Here is a 22,797-nt window from a genome sequence, read left to right as displayed (position 1 = left end):
GATAATTAGTGAATTATAGATAACTATTAAAATTAGCTTTGCCAGGCTTCCCTGGTGGCGCAGTGGTTGAGAGTCCTCCTGCCGATGCAGGGGACACGGGTTCGTGCCCCAGTCCGGGAAGATCCCACATGCCGTGGAGCAGCTGGGCCTGTGAGCCATGGTCACTGAGCCTGCGCGTCTGGAGCCTGTGCTCCGCAACGGGAGAGGCCACAACAGTGAGAGGCCCGCGTACCGCAAAAAACAAAAAAAACAAAAAAACCTAGCTTCGCCGACAATCCCTATAAATTCTCCTGGAGCAAATTATAAATTCTAAATCTTATTGAAATATTAGGAAAAGTGTGTTGCACGGTTTTCAGACACATAAGTTTTAAAACTGGGCAGAAGAGGGTTCAAATCCTGGCTCTACCCAATCTCAAAGAGGTTGTTGTTAGGATTAAATGAAACAGTGTATTTAAGGAATGTCATTATATGTGAATGGACCCAGTGAAAAGTAAATGGCCTATAAATAGTTCTTTCTAATATTAGAAACAGACCATAATCTCTCCTTTTAAGACTATACTTACTATGTAAAACTTAAGTTGCAAGATAAATTATGTATTATTATATTATAGTCTTCCTCTTTATATCAAAGCCCTGAAATGTCCTAAGAGGAAGCAGTTGTCTGAAGCAAAGAAAAATGGAATGAATAAAAAGAACTTTGAGATATCAGATTAAGACGTTTATCTCTATTCCTAAACATCTATTATGTGTATGCTGGAAGCACAAGATAGTTACAGAAGACCCACAACAATAAAGGGTCAGATGGCCAGCTAGTGAATATATAGATTATATGGTCTGAACCCACAAAATACCATCAGGAATCCCAATTTTTTTTTTTTTTTTTTTTTTTTTTTGCGGTACGTGGGCCTCTCACCGCTGCGGCCCCTCCCGCTGCGGAGCACAGGCTCCGGATGCTCAGGCCCAGCGGCCACGGCTCATGGGCCCAGCCGCTCTGCGGCATGTGGGATCTTCCCAGATCGGGGCACGAACCCGTGTCCCCTGCATTGGCAGGCGGACCCTCAACCACTGCGCCACCAGGGAAGCCCCCAAAATATTTTTTTAAACATAGTTTCTCAGTTTCTTTTTTGAACGGTTCCATTTGTAAAAGTTGATGGTTCATGAAATATGGTCTGGCTTGCAGACCAACAGCAGTGGCACCATCTGAGAGCTTGCAAGAAAATGCAGACCCACCAAAGACCTACTGAATGAGAAACGTGTACTTTGACAAAATTAACAATTTACATTCAATTCAAATTTGAAAAACACTGCTCAAAACTCCACTTGGCCAGTTCCCTGGCTAAACCCCAAATAAAATAATGTTAATAGTAATGATTATTAACATTATTAATATTTAATAATTTATTAATAATAAATAGTAAAACAGTATTGGCCAAGCCCCAATTCAACCAATAAGTTATAAGTGGTACATATAAAGCTAAATTTAAATGAAAATTTGGGAGACAGGCACCAACCCACACTACATATATAATACTTACCATTTAGAGCTCATTCATAATTTCTGTTTTAGTCTAAGCAACAATCAACACAACAGAAAATATTAAACATTATCTATAATTAGTTTTCAGTCATTACGAATACCAAGTTACCATAAAGAAAACATACATGGTGTGAGATCTAGGATCGATGTCCATACCAAATTTAGTACTTATTAAACAATAAAGTTTTCTTTATGAGAATATTGATATTTCTTAAATTGTAAAAGCTACTTACCTCTCCTTCAGATTTTACACCAATCACTTTTCCATTTTGCATAATGATTTCTTCAATTGGTTTATTCAGCATGTAGGTACCTCCATAAATAGCACTTAGCCTAGCAAAGTATTTAAACTACAATTAGTAGTTATAATTATAATCAATCAGTAATTTATAATTATTTCAACTACTAAAGTCTCCTTTCTTAGATTTTAATGAGTTACAGGAAACATGTATTTGTTCAGTTTCCTTCCAGAAGGCATTCGTTTAAGTTATAAAAGCATCAATTCTAAAACAGTCAAAACCATGTAATGATGTCTACACAATGATGTAGTTATGAATATCAAGTGCAAACAAACAAACCACACTGACCAGTAGTGGAAGAACAGCTTGTAAGTCTAATCCTCCTGCATATTAAAAATTAAGACTCTGAACAACCAAAAATCTATCAGGAAGCACACTGGACAGTGAGTAAAAGCAGGCAGAAACTAGACAAGAAACTTGAAGGAAGCAACTGGATGAGATCTTCATGTGGTTTGTATGGCTCTTCCCCTGACAGAATGATCTACCCAGTCCTTGTAACATGGGACAGCTAGAACAGAAGCAAAAAACCTGCAGTCTTACTGACTTAACGTGCCGTAAGATAGAGTTTGGGGCTGTATGAGGAGATAAAAATTGTAGGAGAAAGACTTCCAAAATGGGGAGCAACCAAATTACAAAATCTCTTCAAATTCTTAACTAACTCCAGAAATGCTTGTACACAGGAGAGAGACTCCAAGGAACCCAGCAAAAAGCAAAAGCTAAAAGGCAAAAAGACGTGAGGAGAAACTACAGCTACAGGCCTTAAGGACAAATAAGTTTGAAGTTTGAAACTGCCATATTAAAGGAACTTGGTACATACCTTGGGCTTTCCAATGAAACCCCAGAGGACCACACCTCACTAAGGATCCAGCCAAAGACAAAAGACCCCCCCACCTACAAAGTATAAAATCAAGTCTCCAAAAGTTCAAGGTGAATGGCCAATAATTTAAGTGCCAACTCAAAACTAAAATCAACACTCATCACAGAAAGAATCCAGCATCTCTACAATATACCAATCAGTATGTCCAATATACAATCAAAAATTACTGGACACGTGGAAAAAAAGAAAATGGAAAAAAGTAAAGAGGAAGAACGATCAAAACAAACAGATGCCCAGATTACTGATGCTAAAATACACAAGGAGTTAAATGCAGCTACTACGAATATGTACAAGGACAAACATCCTTGTTCAACGATCTATGTTCAAGAATGTTATAGGAGAGAAGAGGGCAATGTGGGAAGACACGGAGTTAGCGTCTCCCCAGAACTAGGGCGGCTGCCGGGCGCTGGTGGGGGACTCTGACCCCCAAGGAGACAGGAGGAACCCCATAATGAACGAGTAGGACGTAAGGGGACCGAGCGGGGAGGAGAAGTGGAGGCCAGACAAGATCAGCGCCTCTGAGGCTGGGGAGATCAGGAGAGGCAGGTGGGAGGGAGTCTCCAGGAAGAGCGGAAGAGCAGCGAGGAAGAGCGGAAGAGCAGCGGAGGGCGACTGCCCCACCTACTCGGGCACGGGGAGCCTGCTGAGCTCCCAAACTGGTTCCCCCACCTCCAAAGCACCATCCAGGCGGCATGTGTCCTGGGGGACACAGAAAGGAGGCCGAGGGGAGTACCTGAGAGGCAAGTGGGAGGGGCCCTCCAGAGGAGTGGGTGAGGAGCAGAGGGTTACCGTCACCCCGCGCACTCAGGCACGGGGAGCCTGCTGAGCTCCCAAGTGAGGTCCCCTGCCCTCTGAGACTAGGGGTGGGGGGCACGCCTGGGCCCCTTCTGTTCCTTGAGCCTAAGCCCCACCCCTCACAGCCCCCAGGGCCTTTTCCAGCTCTGTGGGTCCTGAGCATTGGCCCTGCCTACCACCCAAACCTCGCCCTTGCTTAGGCCCCGCTCTCCACAACCAAGGCCCTTACCCCCCCACCGCTTTTTTTTTTTTTCCTTTTCCCTCCTCCTCTTTTTTACTATTGTGGTACTGATGTACCTTCTGGTTGTTGATTCATCTATATTTTTATTTTTACATTCTTTATAATACATTTGTTAGTTTCCTAGTCTAATTTTACTTTTTACTTTGTTATTCTTTTTTTTTGCCACCCCACGCAGCTTCCAGGATCTTGATTCGTGAGCCTGGGGTCGGGTGGAAGCTCCTGTGGTGGGAGCTGTGAGTCTGAACCACTGGACTAACAGAGACCCTCAGGCCCCAGGGAATATTCACTGGAGTGAGGTCTCACAGAGTTCCTCATCTCAGCACCAAGACCCAGCTCTACCCAATAGCCTACAAACTCCAGTGTTGGAAGCCTCTGGCCAAACAACTAGTAAAACAGGAACACAATCCCACTCATAAAAAAAAAAAAAAGGGAGATAGCAAAAAAATATGTCACAGATGAAGAAGCAAGGTAAAAACCTACAAGACCAAATAAATAAAGAAGAAATAGGCAATCTACCTGAAAAGAATTCAGAGTATCGATAGTAAAGATGATCCAGAATCTCGGAAATAAAATGGAAGCACGGATTGAGAAAATACAAGAAATGTTTAACAAAGATCTAGAAGAACTAAAGAACAAACTAACAGAGGTGAACACCACCAATAACTAAAATGAAAAATACACTAGAAGGAATCAATAACAGAATAACTGAGGCAGAAGAACGAATAAGTGAGCTGGAAGATAGAATGGTGGAAATAACTGCTGAGGAGCAGAATAAAGAAAAAAGAAAAGAATTGAGGACAATCTCAGAGGCCTCTGGGACAACACTAAACGCACCAACATTCGAATTATAGGGGTCCCAGAAGAAGAAGAGAAACACAAAGGGTCTGAGAATATACTTGAAGAGATTATAGTGGAAAACTTCCCTAACATAGGAAAGGAAATAGTCATTCAAGTCCAGGAAGCACAGAGTCCCATACCGGATAAACCCTCAGAAAAACACACCAAGACACATATTAATCAAATGAACAAAAATTAAATTCAAAGAAAAAATATTAAAACCAGCAAGGGAAAAACAAAAAATAACATACACAGGGATCCATCCCCATAAGGTTATCAGCTGATTTTTCAGGAGAAACTCTGCAGGCCAGAAGGGAGTGGCAGGGTATACTTAAAGTGATGAAAGAGAAAAACCTACAACCAAGATTACTCGACCCAGCAAGGATCTCATCTAGATTTGATGGAGAAGTCAAAAGCTTTTCAGACTAGCAAAAGCTAAGAGAATTCAGCACCACCAAACCAGCTTTACAACAAATGCTAAAGGAACTTCTCTAAGCAGGAAACAAAAGAGAAGAAAAAGACCCACAAAAACAAACCCAAAACAATTAAGAAAATGGTAACAGGAACATACATATCAATAATAACCTTGAATGTAAATGGATTAAATGCCCCAACCAAAAGACACAGACTGGCTGAATGGATACAAAAACAAGACCCATATATATGCTGTCTATAAGAGACCCACTTCAGACCTAGGGACACATACAGACTGAAAGCGAAGGGATGGAAAAAGATATCCCATGCAAATGGAAATCAAAAGAAAACTGGAGTAGCAATACTGGGTATCAGATAAAACAGACTTTAAAATAAAGACTGTTACAAGAGATAAGAAGGGACACTACTTAACGATCAAAGGATCAATCCAAGAAGAAGATATAACAATTATAAATGTTTATGCACCCAACATAGGAGCACCTCAATACATAAGGCAAATACTAACAACCATGAAAGGAGAAATCGACAGTAACACAACAACAGTAGGGGACTTTAACAACTCACTTACAAATGGACAGATCATCCAAAATGAAAATAAATAAGGAAACACAAGCTTTAAATAACACAACAGACCAGATAGACTTAATTGATATTTATAGAACATTCCATCCAAAAGTGGCAGAATACACTTTCTTCTCAAGTGCAAATGGAGCATTCTCCAGGAAAGATCACATCTTGGGTCACAAATCAAGCCATAGAAAATTTAAGAAAACTGAAACCGTATCAAGCATCTTTTCTGACCACAATGCTACTGGAAATCAATTACAGGATAAAAACTGTAAAAAACACAAATACATGGAGGCTAAACAGTGCACTACTAAATAACCAAGAGATCACTGAAGAAATCAAAGAAGAAATAAAAAGACACATAGAAACGAATGACAACAAAAACACGATGACCCAAAACCTATGGGACACAGCAAAGCAGTTCTAAGAGGGAAGTTTACAGCAATTCAATCTCACCTCAAGAAACAAGAAAAATCTCAACAATCTAACCCTACACTTAAAACAACTAGAGAAAGAAGAACAAAGAAAACCCAAAGTCAGTAGAAGGAAAGAAATCATAAAGATCGGAGCAGAAATAAATGAAATAGAGATGAAGAAAACAATAGCAAATATCAATAAAACTAAAAGCTGGTTCTTTGAGAGGATAAACAAAATTGATAAACCCTTAGCCAGACTCATGAAGAAAAAGAGGGAGAAGAGGCAAATCAATAAAATTAGAAATGAAAAAGGAGAAATCACACAACTGACATGGCAGAAATACAAAGGATTATAAGAGACTACTACAAACAACTATATGCCAATAAAATGGACAACCATGAAGACATGGACAAATTCTTGGAAAGGTACAGTTTTCCAAGACGGAACCAGGAAGAATTAGAAAATATAAACAGACCTATCACAAGTAATGAAATTGAAACCGTAATTAAAAATCTTCCAACAAACAAAAGTCCAGGACCAGATGACTTCACAGGTGGATTCTATCAATCATTTAGAGAAGAGCTAACACTGATCCTTCTCAAACTCTTCCAAAAAATTGCAGATGGAGAAACACTCCCAAATTCATTCTACAAAGCCACCATCACCCTGATACCCAAACCAGAAAAAGATATCACAAAATTATAGACTAATATCACTGATGAACATAGATGCAAAAATCCTCAATAAAATACTAGCAAACAGAATCCAAAGGCACATTAAAAGGATCATACACCATGATCAAGTGGGATTTATCCCAAGGATGCAAGGATTCTTCAATATACACAAATCAATCAAGGTGATACACAACATTAACAAATTAAGGAATAAAAACCATATGATCATCTCAATAGATTCAGAAAAAGCTTTGGACAAAATTCAACACCCATTTATGATTAAAAAAAAAAAACTCTTGAGAAAATGGGCACAGAGGGAACCTACTTCGACATAATAAAGGCCATATATGACAAACCCTCAGCAATCATGATACTCAATGGTGAAAAACTGAAAGCATTTCCACTAGGATCAGGAACATGACAAGGATGTCCACTCTTGCCACTCTTATTCAACATAGTTTTGGAAGTCCAAGCCACAGCAATGAAAGAAAAAGAAACAAAAGGAATACAAATTGGAAAAGAAGTAAAACTGTCACTCTTTGCCAATGACATGATACTATACATAGAAAATCCTAAAGATGCCACCAGAAAACTATTAGAACTAATCAATGAATTTGGTATGGTTGCAGGATACAAAATTAATGCACAGAAATCTCTGGCATTCCTATATACCAACAACAAAAAATCAGAAAGAGAAATTAAGGAAACACTCCCATTTACCACTGCAACAAAAAGAATAAAATACCTAGGAATAAACCTGCCTAAGGAGGTGAAAGACTTGTACTCAGAAAACTATAAAACACTGATGAAAGAAATCAAAGATGACACAGACGGAGAAACATACCATGTTCTTGGATTGGAACAATCAATATTGTGAAAATGACTCTACAACCCAAAGCAATCTACAGTTTCAATGCAATCACTATCAAACTACCAATGGCATTCTTCACAGAATTAGAGCAAAAAAATCTTACAATTTATATGGAAACACAAAAGACCCCGAATAGCCAGAGCAATTGTGAGAAAGAAAACGGAGTTGGAGGAATCAGGCTCCCCGACCTCAAACTATACCACAAAGCTACAGTAATCTAGACAGTATGGTACTGGCACAAAAAAATATATAGATCAGTGGAACAGGATAGAATGACCAGAGATAAACCCACACACATATGGCCACCTTATCTTTGATAAAGGAGGCAAGAATATACAATGGAGAAAAGACAGCCTCTTCAATAAGTGGTGCTGGGAAAACTGGACAGCTACATGTAAAAGAAGGAAATTAGAACACTCCCTAACACCAAACACAAAAATAAACTCAAAATGGATTATAGACTTAAATGTAAGACCAGACACTATAAAACTTTCAGGGGAAAACATAGGAAAAACACTCTTTGACATAAACCACAGCAAGATCTTTTTTTGACCCATCTCCTAGAGTAACGGAAATAAAAACAAAAATAGACAAATGGGACTTAATTAACCTTAAAAGCTTTTGAACAGCAAAGGAAACCATAAACAAGACAAAAAGACAACTCTCAGAATAGGAGAAAATATTTGCAAATGAAACAACAGACAAAGGATTAATCTCCAAAATATACAAATAGCTCGTGGAGCTCAATATCAAAAAAACAAACAATCCAGTGAAAAAATGGGCAAAAGACCTAAATAGACATTTCACCAAGGAAGACATACAGATGGCCAAGAGGCACATGAAAAGATGCTCAACATCACTAATTATTAGAGAAATGCAAATCAAAACTAAAATGAGGTATCACCTCACACCAGTCATAATGGCCATTATCAAAAAAGCTAGAAACAATAAATGCTGGAAAGGGTGTGGTGAAAAGGGAACCCTCCTACACTGTTGGTGGGAATGTAAATTGATACAACCACTATGGGAAACAGTATGGAGGTTCCTTAAAAAACTAAAAATAGAACTACCATCTGACCCAGCAATCCCACCAATGGGCATATACCGTGAGAAAACCATAATTCAGAAAGAGACATGCACCATAATGTTCACTGCAGCACTATTTACAATAGCCAGGACATGGAACCAACTTAAATGTCCATCGACAGATGAATGGATAAAGAAAATGTGGCACATATATACAATGGAATATTACTCAGCCCTAAAAAGAAACGAAATTTGATTTATTTGTAGTGAGGTGGATGGACCCAGAGTCTGTCATACAGAGTGAAGTAAGTCAGAAAGAGAAAAACGAATACTGTATGCTAACACATATATATGGAATCAAAAAAAAAAAAAAAAAGGTACTGATGAACCTAGCTGCAGGGCAGGAATAAAGAGGTAGACATAGAGAGTGGACTTGATGACATGGGGTCGGAGGGTGAAGCTGGGGTTAAGTGAGAGTAGCACTGACATATATACACTACCGAATGTAAAATAGTTAGCTGGTGGGAAGCAAGAGCATAGCACAGGGAGATCGGCTCCGTGCTTTGCGTTGACCTAGAGGGGTGGGATAGGGAGGACGGGAGGGAGACTCAAGAGGGAGGGGATATGGGGACATGTGTATGCATATGGCTGATTTGCTTTGTTGTGCAAAAGAAACTAACACAGTATTGTGAAGCAATTATACTCCAATAAAGATTTTTTAAAAAGAACATTATATATTTGTGAAAGTCAAAATGAGTAAGTAGAAAATCTCACAAGAAAAATGAAAACTATATTTAAAAAATGGAAATTCTAGATCAATTGAAAAAATATTTTTTAAAAAATTAAAACTCACCGAATGTGATTAACAGCTTACTGAAAATAACAGAAAAAGGAACTAATGAACACGCATTACCCGATATGAAACATAAAGAGATAAAACAAAGAAAAAAATGAGCAGAGCCTCAGTGACCTATGGCAGCGATCCCCAACCTTTTTGGCACCAGAGACCAGTTTCATGGAAGACAATGTTTCCACAGACCAGGGGCAGGGGGAGCGCGGGTAAGGTTTGTTCAAGTGGTATTGTGAGTGATGGGGCGGATGGTTCAGGCGGGAATGCGAGCAATGGGGAGCGGCAGATGTAGCTTCGCTCGCTCACCCACCAACCCCCTCCTGCTGTGCGGCCCGGTTCCTAACAGGCTGAGGACCTTTACCAGGGGTTGGAGACCCCTGAACTATGGCATAATACCAAGTATCTAACATACAAGCAATCGGTGTCCCAGAGGACAAGAGAGAAAATGGGACAGAATATCTGAAGAGGATAATGATTTTAAAATTCCCAGCTTGATCTAAAAAATTAACTTACACATCCAAGCAGTTCAGCAAAACCACACCTAGGCAAAAACCTAGCTATACTCCCAAAAACACAAAGAAAATCTTGAAAGCAACCAGAAGAACAAAAAACAAACAAAAACACAGAAACAACTATTTATTACAGTTGACAGCTAACTTCTCATAAACAAAGCAGCCCACAAGTGAAGGGAACAACAGCTATAAAGTGCTGAATAAAAAAAAATCTTAAGCCAACAAAAGTCCTTCAAAAATGAGGGTGACGTAACACTTTCAGATAAACAAAAGCTGAGAGAAATCATCAACAGTAACTACAAGAATGCCAATGAAAAGCTGAAGAGAAATGACAACAGATAGAAACAGGATTTATAAGAAAAAATGAATAGCACCAAAAATGGTAAAAATGTGGACAAATGATTACATTTTTCCTTCCCTTCATTTCTTTAAACTGTTTAATGCAGAAATTATACTGTACTGTGGGGTTTAATAAAGTATGTAGACATAAAATATAGGCAACAACAGCACAAAGGAGAATAGTAAATGGGGTGAAATTGTTGCAAAGTTCTTACAGTTTATGTAAAGAAGGACAGTATTAACGCCAAATAACTGTGATAAATGAAGGATGATACTGTAATTTATGGAGTGAGCACTAAAAAATTAGAAATGAAAAGGCACAGCTAAAAATTAAGCAATTAAGATGAAAATATTTGATTGATTCCAAAAAAGGAAAGAGGAGCCTGGGGGGGAGTCAGGTGAAGGGGGGGAAACAGCAAAACAACAGATCTAATCCCAACCATATCAATAATTATATTAAACATAAACGACTAAAAAATTTCATTAAAAGGCCAAGGTTGTCACATTGGATAAAAAAGCAATATTCAACTATATGCTGTCTGTAAGAGACTCACTTTAAATATAAAGACACAGAGGGTTTAAAAGCAAAAGGATAATAAAAAATTGTTCAAACAGTAAACAAGTTGGTATGGTTATATTAGTATGAGACAAGGAAGACTTGGTGTAATCAGGAATTAGTGTCACCTAGTAAAAGAGCTTTAAATGTCTGAAGTACAAACTGACAGAACTAAAGTAGGAAACAGATAAATCCACAATCGTGGTAGAAGACCCTCTCTCAGCCACAGAACTAGAAAAAGAATCAGTAAGAATATACATTTGAACAACTCTATGAGCTACCTTTCTAAAACATGCATGCAGAATTCTTTCAAGGGCATATCCACTAAAACAGATCATATATTTGGCCATAAAGTATGCCTTAATTAATTTCAAAGACTGAAAATTTACAGCTTTGTTCTCTGACCATAATGGAATTAAATTAGATGTCAGTACGGTATTTAGGGAAATCCTCAAATGTTTAGGAATTAAACACTATACTTTCAAATAACCCAAGGGTCAAAGAAAAAAAAATCATAGGAAATATAGGGTACCATATTAGATGGTACATATTTAGAGGGAAATTTAGACCTTCAAATGTTTATGTCAGAGAAGAAAAGTATAAAATCAATTATCTGTTTCAACCTTAAAAACTAAAAGAAAAAAAAAACCCAAATAAGTAAAAGGAAAAAGTTAAGATCAGAAATCAGTAAAATAAAAATAACTACAAAGGAAATTAACAAAGCTAAAAATTTGGCACTTTGAAAAGATTAATAAAATTGATGAAATCCCATCAAGAAAAGAGAAATTATAAACTATCCAACACAAGAATGAAGATGGGAACCTCACAAAAGATCCTATAGACATCAAAAACATAATAAAGAAATACTACAAACAACTTTTTGTCAAAAAGTTCAAGAACTTATTTGAAATAGTCAAATTCCTTGAAAAACACAACTGAAAATAAAAAACAGTACATTTGAACAGCCTTATTTCTAGAAAAGAAAATGAATTAACACTCAAAAGCCTTCCCATAAAAAAAGTTCTACAGGCCCAGATGGCTTCATTGGTCAATTCTATCAAACCTTTAAGCACAATACCATTTTTCACAACCTCTTTCAGAAGACAGAGTAGGAGGAAACTCTTCCAACTCATGTTATGAGTCTATTAAACTCTGATACAAAAACCCAGACAAGAATATTACAGGAATTATAAACCAGTATCTATCATGAACATAGGCACAAGAACTCATGTGTGAATGTACACATACAAACAGGCACACACAAACGCATACATACACACACATATATGCAAATTAAATCCATCAATAAATTAAAAGGAAAATACATCATGAATAAGTAGTGTTTGCTCTAAGAATGCAAGGTTAATTTAATATCCAAAAATCAATCTATAAAATTCACAATAGCATAAAGAAAATCTGCATTATTAACTCAATGTCAATACCCATTCATAATAAAAATTCTCAGCAAGCTATGAAAATGGAATTTAATCTGACAAAACTGCCTATTAAAAAAAACATACAGAAAACATGTTTAATAATAAAATATTGAAAACATTCCCCCGAAGGCTGGAAACAAAGCAAGAATGTCCATCTTCACCGCTTCTATTCCTCATTCTTCTGGAAGTACTAGCCAGTTCATAAAGTCAAGAGGGTAAAAACACAAAGGTTGTATAGGAGGAAGCTAATCTCTCTATTCACTGATGATGTAACTGTGTACAAGGAAAATTCTAAGAAATCTATAAAACTAACAGAATAAGTGCAAGGTCACAGGAAGTACAAAAATCAATTGTACTTCTGTATATAAGCAGCAAACAACTTTAAATAAAATTGAAACTTTCATTAACAGCAGCATCAAAATAACATATAATACTTATGAATAAGTTTGAACCAAAAAAGTGCTGGATCTCTACAATGAAAGCTACAAAATATTGCTGAACCAAAGAAAGCCTAAATACATGGTGAGAGACAGCGTTCACGGACTGGAAAACTCAATGTTATTAAGATAATTCTCTCCCAAATTGATCTATAGGTTTAACTCAATCCCAACTAAAATCACACCAAATATTTTTTTCAAGACATTGACACCTTGTTCTAAAATCTATGTAGAAATGCAAAGGACCTAGAATAGACAAACCAATTTTGAAAAAGAACAAAGTTGAAGGATTTATATTACCTGATTTCAAGACTTACTATAAAAAACCATAATAATCAGGATGGTGTAGTAATCGAACAGGAAAAATAAATAGATCATTGGAACAAAATAGACATGTGTATATGGCCAGCTGATTTTTCACAAAGGCACCAAGACAACTTTACAACAAATGGTGCTAGAACAACTAAATATCAGTACAGAAAAAAGTGAACCTCAAGCCTCACCTCACACACCAACATGATTTCAGGATGAATCACAGATTTAAACACAAAGCTAAAACTATAAAGCTTCTAGAAAAAGACATAGGAGAGTATCTTTGTGCTCCTGAGGTAGGCAAAGCTTCTTAGGAACCAAAAAATACTAAACATTAAAAAAAAAAAAAAAACCTCTGGTATATTAGCAAAATTTAAAACTTCTGCTTATCAGAAGATAAGCCACAGACTAAGAGAAACATTTATAATACATATACTGACAGAAGACTTGCAGTCAGGATACATCAAGATTGCCTACAAATCAAAAACAAAAAGACAGCCCAATCTTTAAAAATGTGCAAAAGAAATGAACACTCACACCACAAAATTATACAAAACAAGCTCATGAAAAGGTCATCAACATTAGTCCTCAGGAAATGTAAATTAAAACCATAATGAGATAGCATTTCACACCTACTTAGGTCGTTAAAATTAAGAAGACTGACAATACTAAAGGTTGGCAGGTATGTGGAGCAACCACAACTCTCACACGCTGCTAAGTCAATGTAAAATGGTACAACCACTCTGGAAAGTTGTTGGGCAGTATTATCAAGTTAAACATATACTTGCCATATTAGCCAGCAATTCCACTCCTGGTTATGTACCCAAAAGAATGACAACTGATGTCCATACACACTTTTACACAAAAGTTCATAGTAGCTTCATTCATAATACCCCAAAACGTTTTGAAAACTACCCAGATGTCCATCAACAGGACAATGTGGTATATTCACATAATTCACATAATGAAACATTACTCAGTACTTTTTAAATGAATTAACAGCATGTGCATCAACATGGCTGAATCTCAAAAATATTGTTAAGCAAAAGCCAGATAAAAATGAGAACATAGGGACTTCCCTGGTGGCGCAGTAGTTAAGAATCCACCTGCCACTGCAGGGGACATGGGTTCCATCCCTGGTCCTGGAAGATCCCACATGCCGCAGAGCAACTAAGCCTGTCTGCCACAGCTACCGAGCCTGTGCTCTAGAGCCCATGAGCCACAACTACTGAGCCCGCGTGCCACGACTACTGAAGCCCGCACGCCTAGAGCCCATGCTCCGCAACAAGAGAAGTCACCGCAATGAGAAGCCCGTGCACCACAATGAAGAGTAGCCCCCGCTCACCGCAACTAGAGAAAGCCCGTGCGCAGCAACAAAGACCCAACACAGCCAAAAATAAATAAATAAATAAATAAATAAATAAATAAATAAATAAATAAATAAATAAGTACATATTATTCCCTTTATATAATAAAACTTCAAAAACAGGCAAAAGTGTTCTATGATGATAGGAATCACAAGTGTAGTTGTTACAGTGCAGGGGTGGTGGTGATTATGAGGGGATACAAGGGAACTTCTGGAGTAAGGAAAATTTCTACATCTAGATTGGAGTTTTGGTTACAAAGGTCTATATATATGTCCAACTCATTTTTTTTTAACCACAGATCTGTGGTTTCACTGTACATAAATTTTACTTCAATAAAAACAAAAAGCACCTCACTACTCACAGACAAATCTTGTCTCATTATTCACAACCACAACCATATCATAAACTACCGTTCAAGGCGAGGTTCAGGATCAGTGAGGTTTTAGCACAAAGATTAAACATGGGCTCTCACCGTGCAAATCCTTGTGGCAGTTCTCCAAGGCCGTAGAGTGGATAAAGGTATGGGCTTTTGCCATATCTTGCCAAAGACTCACTGTAAAGTTTAATCCTATTAATGGTTTCACAACATGGTTGATCTAAATAGCTAGACAAAAGGAAATGACCATTAGAAAAGGGCTTTGGTTTGCATTCTTATATTCAATTTAAAATCTTTTTCTGAATGGATTTTAATTCAACATCTCCATATTTTACTCAAAAGGCTCTAACTCTAATGTGCAGTTAGAACTTCTTCTTTAGTAGTATAATAGAGCTATATATTTGTTTTGTTAGAATTTCCACTCTGCAGAATTGGGAAATTCAGTGAAGAATTCCAAGAAAAATGTAAATCTAAAAACCCAAAAACTTACTCATCAGTTCTGTAAAGTGCCAGGGCATGACCAGTAAAATCTATAACATCTTGGCCCAGGTCAAATTTCTTATACACCTCTCGCATTGTCATCTTCTTAGGATCAATGCCCTCAAAAGTTCTAGGATCATTCTCATCAAAGTTGGCAACGTACACCAGGAATTTTCTGAATCGACGTTTTTCAAACAGCCCCATTAGGCCTAAAAAAGAATTTTTCAAAAAGCACACGCTCACAATAGGACACTGAGGAAAAGAAAATGTGAAAATAAAGTTTAAATATTTTATGTTATCTGAGGCTCTTCTAAGGCAATGTGCAGTTTAAAATATGGGAGTTTGGACATTGCTTTAAAATAAACTGACAGTTTCATAACACTTTAAACTGTCATAATTACAACAGATCAGCTATTAAGCCTTCAATTTTACACTACAATTACAAGTAATTATAACCAGTAATTAATTAAATGCAATATGTATAATTATACCTCTTATTAGGTACAAGATAAATAAGACTTTGAAAAACTATTATTCATGAAGGCATCTATCTGAATGTTTTTTTGACAACTCTGATCTGTACTCCAGCAACTGCCTAAAATTCTCAATGCACTTCATTTTTTTTTTCTTTTTCTGTATGCTAAGATACACTCTGGTATTTAATGGAAAAGCAGCTTAGATACCAAGAACAATCTGGCCTCAAAGAAATTTAGATGCTGGTTATGCTACCAGTCACTTTAATGAAGTCTTAGATAAGCAGTTCACTGCTTTTTACACTAAAAAGTAGATCAGGAGAAAGCTATGAACTACCACCTAAGAAACCCTCAGTTCTTCCTACTAGTCAGGATCCCTACTACCGTAGATAGCTGGTAGAAAGACAAAGTCAAAGGAAAATTTTCTGGTTCCATCTCCTTCTTCCTCTTTCTTAAACCATACGGCTACTTTAAAAACAACTATAGCTTTAAAAATAAACGCTTAACCATTTCTTTTATATCTGTTGACAGCTGAATATTTTGATATTTTAAACATTATTTCCCCCAAGACTATAGCTGAAATCAACAAAACTGAAAATTAAAATGATCATGGGGCTATTCATGATAGCTGACTACATTTAACTTTTTAAATTAATATTTACAACCTAGCTTTAAAAAAATGGACAGACTGCATACACAGTAAAAGCATAAGGCTAAAAAGAACTATTCTATTACCACACAGCCCCCTACTTAAGACACAAGTGTAGTTTCAGGGGAAGGTGTAGCACAGACAAAGGAAACACGAGGCACCACTGCAAACGCACTGACAACGTGGGGGTCACTCTGGTGGACACTGACTGGTGGAACCTAAAGCTCTTACCAAGAGTTTATTGTTGAGTTACTGCATAACTTCTCTTAAAATAAAAATAAAAATCTACTGTGTATTCTTAAATTCCCCACTCTTTCCCTCTTTTCATCTCCCTCCCTCCTCCAAGCCTTGAGCCTGACAGGGACACTCTCCCAGCACAGTGGACTCCTGTCTCCCAGCACAGAGGAGCTGCTCTAAGCTGCTCCTCCATCCCTTTATGTCGGAACCAGATACTAGTGCAATTACCAACATGTGAGAGACCCGGTGCTCATTCTGAAAAAGTCCTAATTTAACAAATTCAAATATTATTTCCTACCACGTAATTTTTATAACAGCTACTTCTATATGACGATGCCTTCCCTGGTCACCCTATTTAAACTAGTAGCCCCACCCTCACTCTCTCCTTTCATCTCCATATCCATCTGATACGCTTTTATATCAGATTATATCACCATCTGAAATGCTTCTCCTTATTTATCTATAGCCAGTTTCCCACTAATGGAAGCTCCAATAGGGAAAGAATTTTTGTTTACTTTTTTCCTTCTGTTGCACCCTCCCTACCCCCAAACCTAGAAGGGTACCTGGCATATAGCAAGTGCTCAATAAATATTCAATCCATATAATTAACATCTGATGGGACTGAATATAAAAGAAGTTGACTTATTCATATACTGGACATACAATACATAAAGAAAATACTCAAATTATATGATAAAAGGACTAGAAAAAATCTTTTTCACAATTAGTCCATTGAGTTGTACCTTCACTCATTTCAAATGGTTTTACTTTTCCTACATTCACTTGCACACTGAGGGTTACTTACCAAAAAAGACACTTATGTCAAGACTTTTAAAACAGAATAAAGCTACAAAATCCAGAGCAGTTTCAATAAGAGAACAGAAAAAAGCGTTCCAATTAACTAACAGGCATAAGATTTGACAAGTGAATAAAAAAATAAAAAATAGAAAAATCAGAGTAGAATTAACGTCACAAGAAAAGCGCTAAAACATGGCACACAACACGTCATTCCGACAGTGGACCTAAACAGCCTCACCCCAGTTCACAGCTGGGCTTTGCAGCAGGCACATCAACTCCTGACAGCCACAAGCCCTGAGATGTCAAAGGTGCTCCCGACAAACAAATGCCTCACGGCGGTAAGAGTGAGAACAAACAAGCAAGCTAAAGATTCAACTGAGGATACAAGATTTTGCTGGGCACGTTTCAAAGCTATTCATGAAAATGTCTCAAACTTCTCTGAACATAGTACCTGTGTTCAACATTACTCTAGAGGCCAAATATACTTCTCATTTATTTAACTAAAATAACATTTGACCAATGAACAAATATTTATTGGAACCTTGAGATTTTAGCTGGCATCATGACCTACCACAAGAACCAACAGTATATACAGCTCCTAAAAAAGCCAATGTAAACTTAGGCTACATTAATAGAAATATATTGTCCTAGGAAAGTAAAAGTCCCAAGGACACTGAGTGGGCAGACAACACTTGGAGTATCAGGTCTGGTCTGGCTCTAATTCTATTATATATAAGATAATCTTGGCAAATCAGAGTATTTCCAAAGAAAAGTGGCCAAGAGACCTAGACGGCATATTATATGAGAAACAACCACAGGAACTGGCAATATGTAGCACGGAGAAAAAAGGAATTCCAGTGTACGTGACAGTTGTTAAAATATCTGAGAAGCTACATTTATATACTAGATAGTTCAGCGGTTAAGAGTGTGGGGTTCTTGAGTCTGACAAATCTGGCTTCAAACTAGTTTTACTAGTCATGAACTATGCTACTTTGGGCTCTTTCACACCTGTATACCTCGGTGTTCCCATCTGTCAATATAGATAATAGCACCACGTCTCAGAGGGTTGTAGTGAAGGACTATATAAAATAAACTTAGACTATACACATAAAATAATTAGTACATAAATGCCTGCACATAATGTTCAAAAACGTCAGCTATTATTAGAAGCATAAAATAATTTGTTTTTATTTATCTTTCTCTTGAACTTCCCACCCTCTACACTTTTCCTACCCCATTCATTCATTCTGCCTAGAATTGTCCTGCCTGCCATTCCAACTTCAAAATCCTATCCATTAATATAAAAATAGTTGCTGATAAGGTAGTGATTGGTAAAAATTCATGAAACTGTATACTAAAATAGGTAAATCCTAGTGTATATAAATTAAACCTCAATAAATCTAACCTTAAAAATACATACATTAATATATTTGCTTATTTTTGCAAAAAGAAACATGAGGGTAAATCAGAAATAAGTAAAACTGACCACCTATCAGGGTGGAAAGAATGGAGTGGCAAAGATAAGACTCAAAATATATCTTTTAATATAATTTTGACTTTCAAGTCATGTAAATATTTTATATATTTGAAAACATTAAATCAAAAACAGAAACAAACTGTTAAGTCCTTCAATTTTTAAATGAAGGAAGTGGTTGAAGCTATTAATATAGATAAAAGCTCAAAGAGAGAATAAAAATTTTAAATTAAAAAACCACAAACTTTGTTTAAAAGAGTTCTACTCAAACTGTTGAACACTTATTTCTATGAAAACACTTTAAATTAGATGCACTGTCACTGAAAAGACTTTAAATGATTTCTAACCCATGATCACATCACGGACTCCCCTCCACTCAATCAGAAGCCATTCCTTCCCTTACCCAAATGTCACTCCCAACCTGGCCGCAATTCTTAGTGCTATTTTTTACTTTCTGGCTTTAGTGTTTTTCAACGTTTTATGCCCAATATTTTCTCCCCTAATAGCAAGAAGTAAATAAATGGAGTTAGAAAAACTGCCAAAATAACTTAAACTAGGTTTTTAGGTGAGAAATTTTTTTTTTTTTTTTTTGGCTGCGCTGGGTCTTCATTGCTGTGTGCGGGCTTTCTCTAGTTGTGGCGAGCAGGGGCTACTCTTCGTTGCGGTGAGTGGGCATCTCATTGTGGTGGCTTCTCTTGCTGCGGAACACAGGCTCTAGGCGTACGGGCTTCAGTAGTCGTGGCTCATGGGCTCTAGAGCGCAGGCTCAGTAGCTGTGGTGCATGGGCTTAGTTGCTCCGCGGCATGTGGGATCTTTCCGGACCAGGGCTCGAACCCGTGTCCCCTGCATTGGCAGGCAGATTCTTAACCGCTGCGCCACCAGGGACGACCCCTAGGTGAGAAATCTTTTCCAATCTTAATGCCAGAATAATTACTGGAGAATTTACTGACACTCTTCCTATTCTCCCAATGCAAACCTTTCCCTCCTCTGAACTCCTACAGCACCTACAAAACTTATCTACCCTTTAGTTATACAAACTTATCCTTCCTTAAACTGCTCTTCATGGCAACAAAAACACCTTAAAGGATGGAAGGCCTTTTCTCGGGGTGTTTGCTATTTAAAAGACTCAGAATAAAACATGATAAGCAGAAATCTTTGATGAGCCAGTAGAGGAAATAATTTGGGGCAGAAAACAAAATCACTCCATATTCACTGGGAATACCTAGAAACAGAGATGCTGGAGAATGACACCAGCACCACTTAGAGGATGAGTTCCACCAGAACAGCATGTTGGACAGAGTAGCAAAGGAGGTCAGCGTAGATGGGTGATGAAGTACACGGACTGTGCAGCAATCCCACCAGGGTTTCAATGCCGTCCTGCCACTCATTACCTATGTGATTTTGGGCCTGAGTTTCCTCATCTATAAAACGGAAAGCCTACCTCACAAAGGGCTTCACAAGTCAAGTAAGAAAGCAAATGTGAAGTGTCTCCCACAGAGCCTAGCACAGGAAACAATCCAAGAGACAGTGACTCTCATGAATTATTAATCTGAAAAGAGTATACTAGACCTAGGAAGGCTCAGCTTCACCAGCAACAGGCTCCATGAGATAAAACCTCTCCAGGCTTCAGAAGGGCAGGAATTTGTGAACATCTTGTTTACTGAAGTACTCTTAACTGCCTAGAACAGTGTCTGGCACATAACAGACACCCAATAAATCTTTGTTGACTGGATGAGTGGGTGGATGACTAATGCAGGGGACCTTAAATTTTATCTCTAAGATCCCTTTATGTTATAAAATCTTAATATTCTGAGAAAATAAAATAGAATTACTTACTAGATGCCAGGGCTTCTGCTTCAGTGGAAGGAACCTTGTAGATTTTTCCTCCCTTATAAACAAAGCTCCCTTCAGTCACTTTGAAATCCAGATAGCGAGTGACCTCTGTAAAAAGCAGCATCTTAACCAGCTGACCTGTAAGAGTCACATAATTCAAACTGTTACTTAAATCTTACTACTTTCAAAAATCAGCAGAAATAGGGGCTTCCCTGGTGGCTCAGTGGTTGAGAGTCCGCCTGCCAATGCAGGGGACACGGGTTCGTGCCCCAGTCCGGGAAGATCCCACATGCCGTGGAGCAGCTAGGCCCGTAAGCCAAGGCCGTTGAAAAAAAAAAAAAAATCAGCAGAAATAAAAGTACATTTAGTAATACTAATGGCTTTCCAATTTTTTCTTAACACCATCCAGTAACTCCTAGAAAAGTCTCCAAAGCCATATTTTAAATAGGACAATCAGAATGCAGACCCATTGCTTAGCATATTTAGACTTTTTTTAAATGTTACCACTTCAAGGTTAATAACTTCAACATGCTTTTGTAAAAGTTATACAATAATTATTAGAAGTATGAGGTTTAGAATTATAGTACTACTACAAATGGGTTTGGGTTTCTTTAAAGTTCCTACTGTATTTTTTTTTTCCTTTTTCTTTTGCAGTACGCGGGCCTCTCACTGTTGTGGCCTCTTCCATTGCAGAGCACAGGCTCCGGACATGCAGGCTCAATGGCCATGGCCCACGGGGCCAGCCGCTCCGCGGCATGCGGGATCTTCCCGGACCGGGGCACAAACCCGTGTCCCCTGCATTGGCAGGCGGACTCTCAACCACTGCACCACCAGGGAAGCCCCCCTACTGTATTTTAAAGAGAGACAACTCACAGGCAAAATTTTCCAGGAATTTGTGCTTTTCAGTTTCTAAGTCAATTTATATTTATTAAAATGAATACTAGTTTTGGGTCAAGAAAAAGCTAGGATAAACCAAAGAAATTTTGGTATACTAAAAATTGTAAACTTCTTTGAGAAACCAAACAAAATTATTTTAAAGTTCATTTGAAAGGATAAACATACAAGGACAATCAAAAAAAATTCTTTTTGAGAACAAGAAATAGAGTAATAAGGAGACCTTTATGTAGCCAAATGTTTCAGTATACTGTACATTAACTAGTCCATAAATCAGTGAAAAATAGAGACCCATGTAAAAGAATTTAATATATGATGAAAGTTTTCTAATCAAAGTGGAAAAGATAAATGATGTTGAGGAACAACTGATTAGCCATTTTGAAAAAATAAATTTCTATCTCTACTTCTCAAACAACAGGGTAATAAAATAAATTTATTCATGTTAAGATAGATGAACCTTGGGAGACTGGGACTGACATAAACACACTACTATATAGAAAACAGATAACTAATAAGGACCTACTCTATAGCACAGGGAACTCTACTCAATACTCTGTAATGGCCTATATGGGAAAACAATCTAAAAAAGTGATATATGTGTATGTATAACTAATTCACTTCGCTGTACACCTGAAACTAACACAACATTGTAAATCTACTCCAATAAAAATTTTTTAAGAATAAAATTGTTACATATTTTCATAGTTCTATGAAGGAATAAGATAGATGCTGACATAAAAAAACAAAATAGATGAACTTATTTATACAGTGAAAAAATGAAACCATAATACCATTAAAAGCAGATATTAGTATTTTTATAAACTTGAGATAGAGAGAAAAATTTTAAACATACTTCCAAATCAAAACCAATAAAAGAAAGCTCAACCAATGACTGTGTGAAAAATAAAAGCCTTTGTACAGAAAAAAAAACCACAAGAGTTATATATAATGCCAATCACAAACTGGAAAAGGTATTTTCAACATACTTCAAAAGGGCATTTAACAGCTGTTATAATAAGCTCTTTTACATCAATAAGGAAAAACACAAAACATCAATAGAAAAATGTGCAAAGCGAAAAGGCTGGCCAGTTCATTAAAGAACATGAAAGCCAGTAACTCTAGAAACCATTTCACCCTCTAGTAAGTAGACATATTTTTAAAATCCACTATTTTGGGGGCTTTCCTGGTGGCGCAGTGG

At 37.3% G+C, this 22,797-nt stretch overlaps 1 protein-coding gene across 1 annotated transcript in view; it reads right to left on the bottom strand.

The window, feature by feature from the left end:
• The window catches only part of GDI2 (GDP dissociation inhibitor 2), a gene marked incomplete at its 5' end in the record, with an annotated part of 45,178 nt that overhangs the window by 3,227 nt on the left and 19,154 nt on the right, over nt 1-22,797 (bottom strand). Inside the window, 4 exons of the mRNA XM_079699881.1 lie at nt 1,771-1,870; nt 14,858-14,989; nt 15,252-15,450; nt 20,709-20,843. Of these exons, the coding sequence (XP_079556007.1) occupies nt 1,771-1,870; nt 14,858-14,989; nt 15,252-15,450; nt 20,709-20,843 (566 nt within the window). The remainder of the gene's footprint in view (nt 1-1,770; nt 1,871-14,857; nt 14,990-15,251; nt 15,451-20,708; nt 20,844-22,797) is intronic.

Source organism: Hyperoodon ampullatus (assembly GCF_949752795.1).
Source record: "Hyperoodon ampullatus genome assembly, chromosome: 3".
NCBI classification, from domain to species: domain Eukaryota; kingdom Metazoa; phylum Chordata; class Mammalia; order Artiodactyla; family Ziphiidae; genus Hyperoodon; species Hyperoodon ampullatus.
This window is presented reverse-complemented; position numbering and strand designations above follow the sequence as displayed.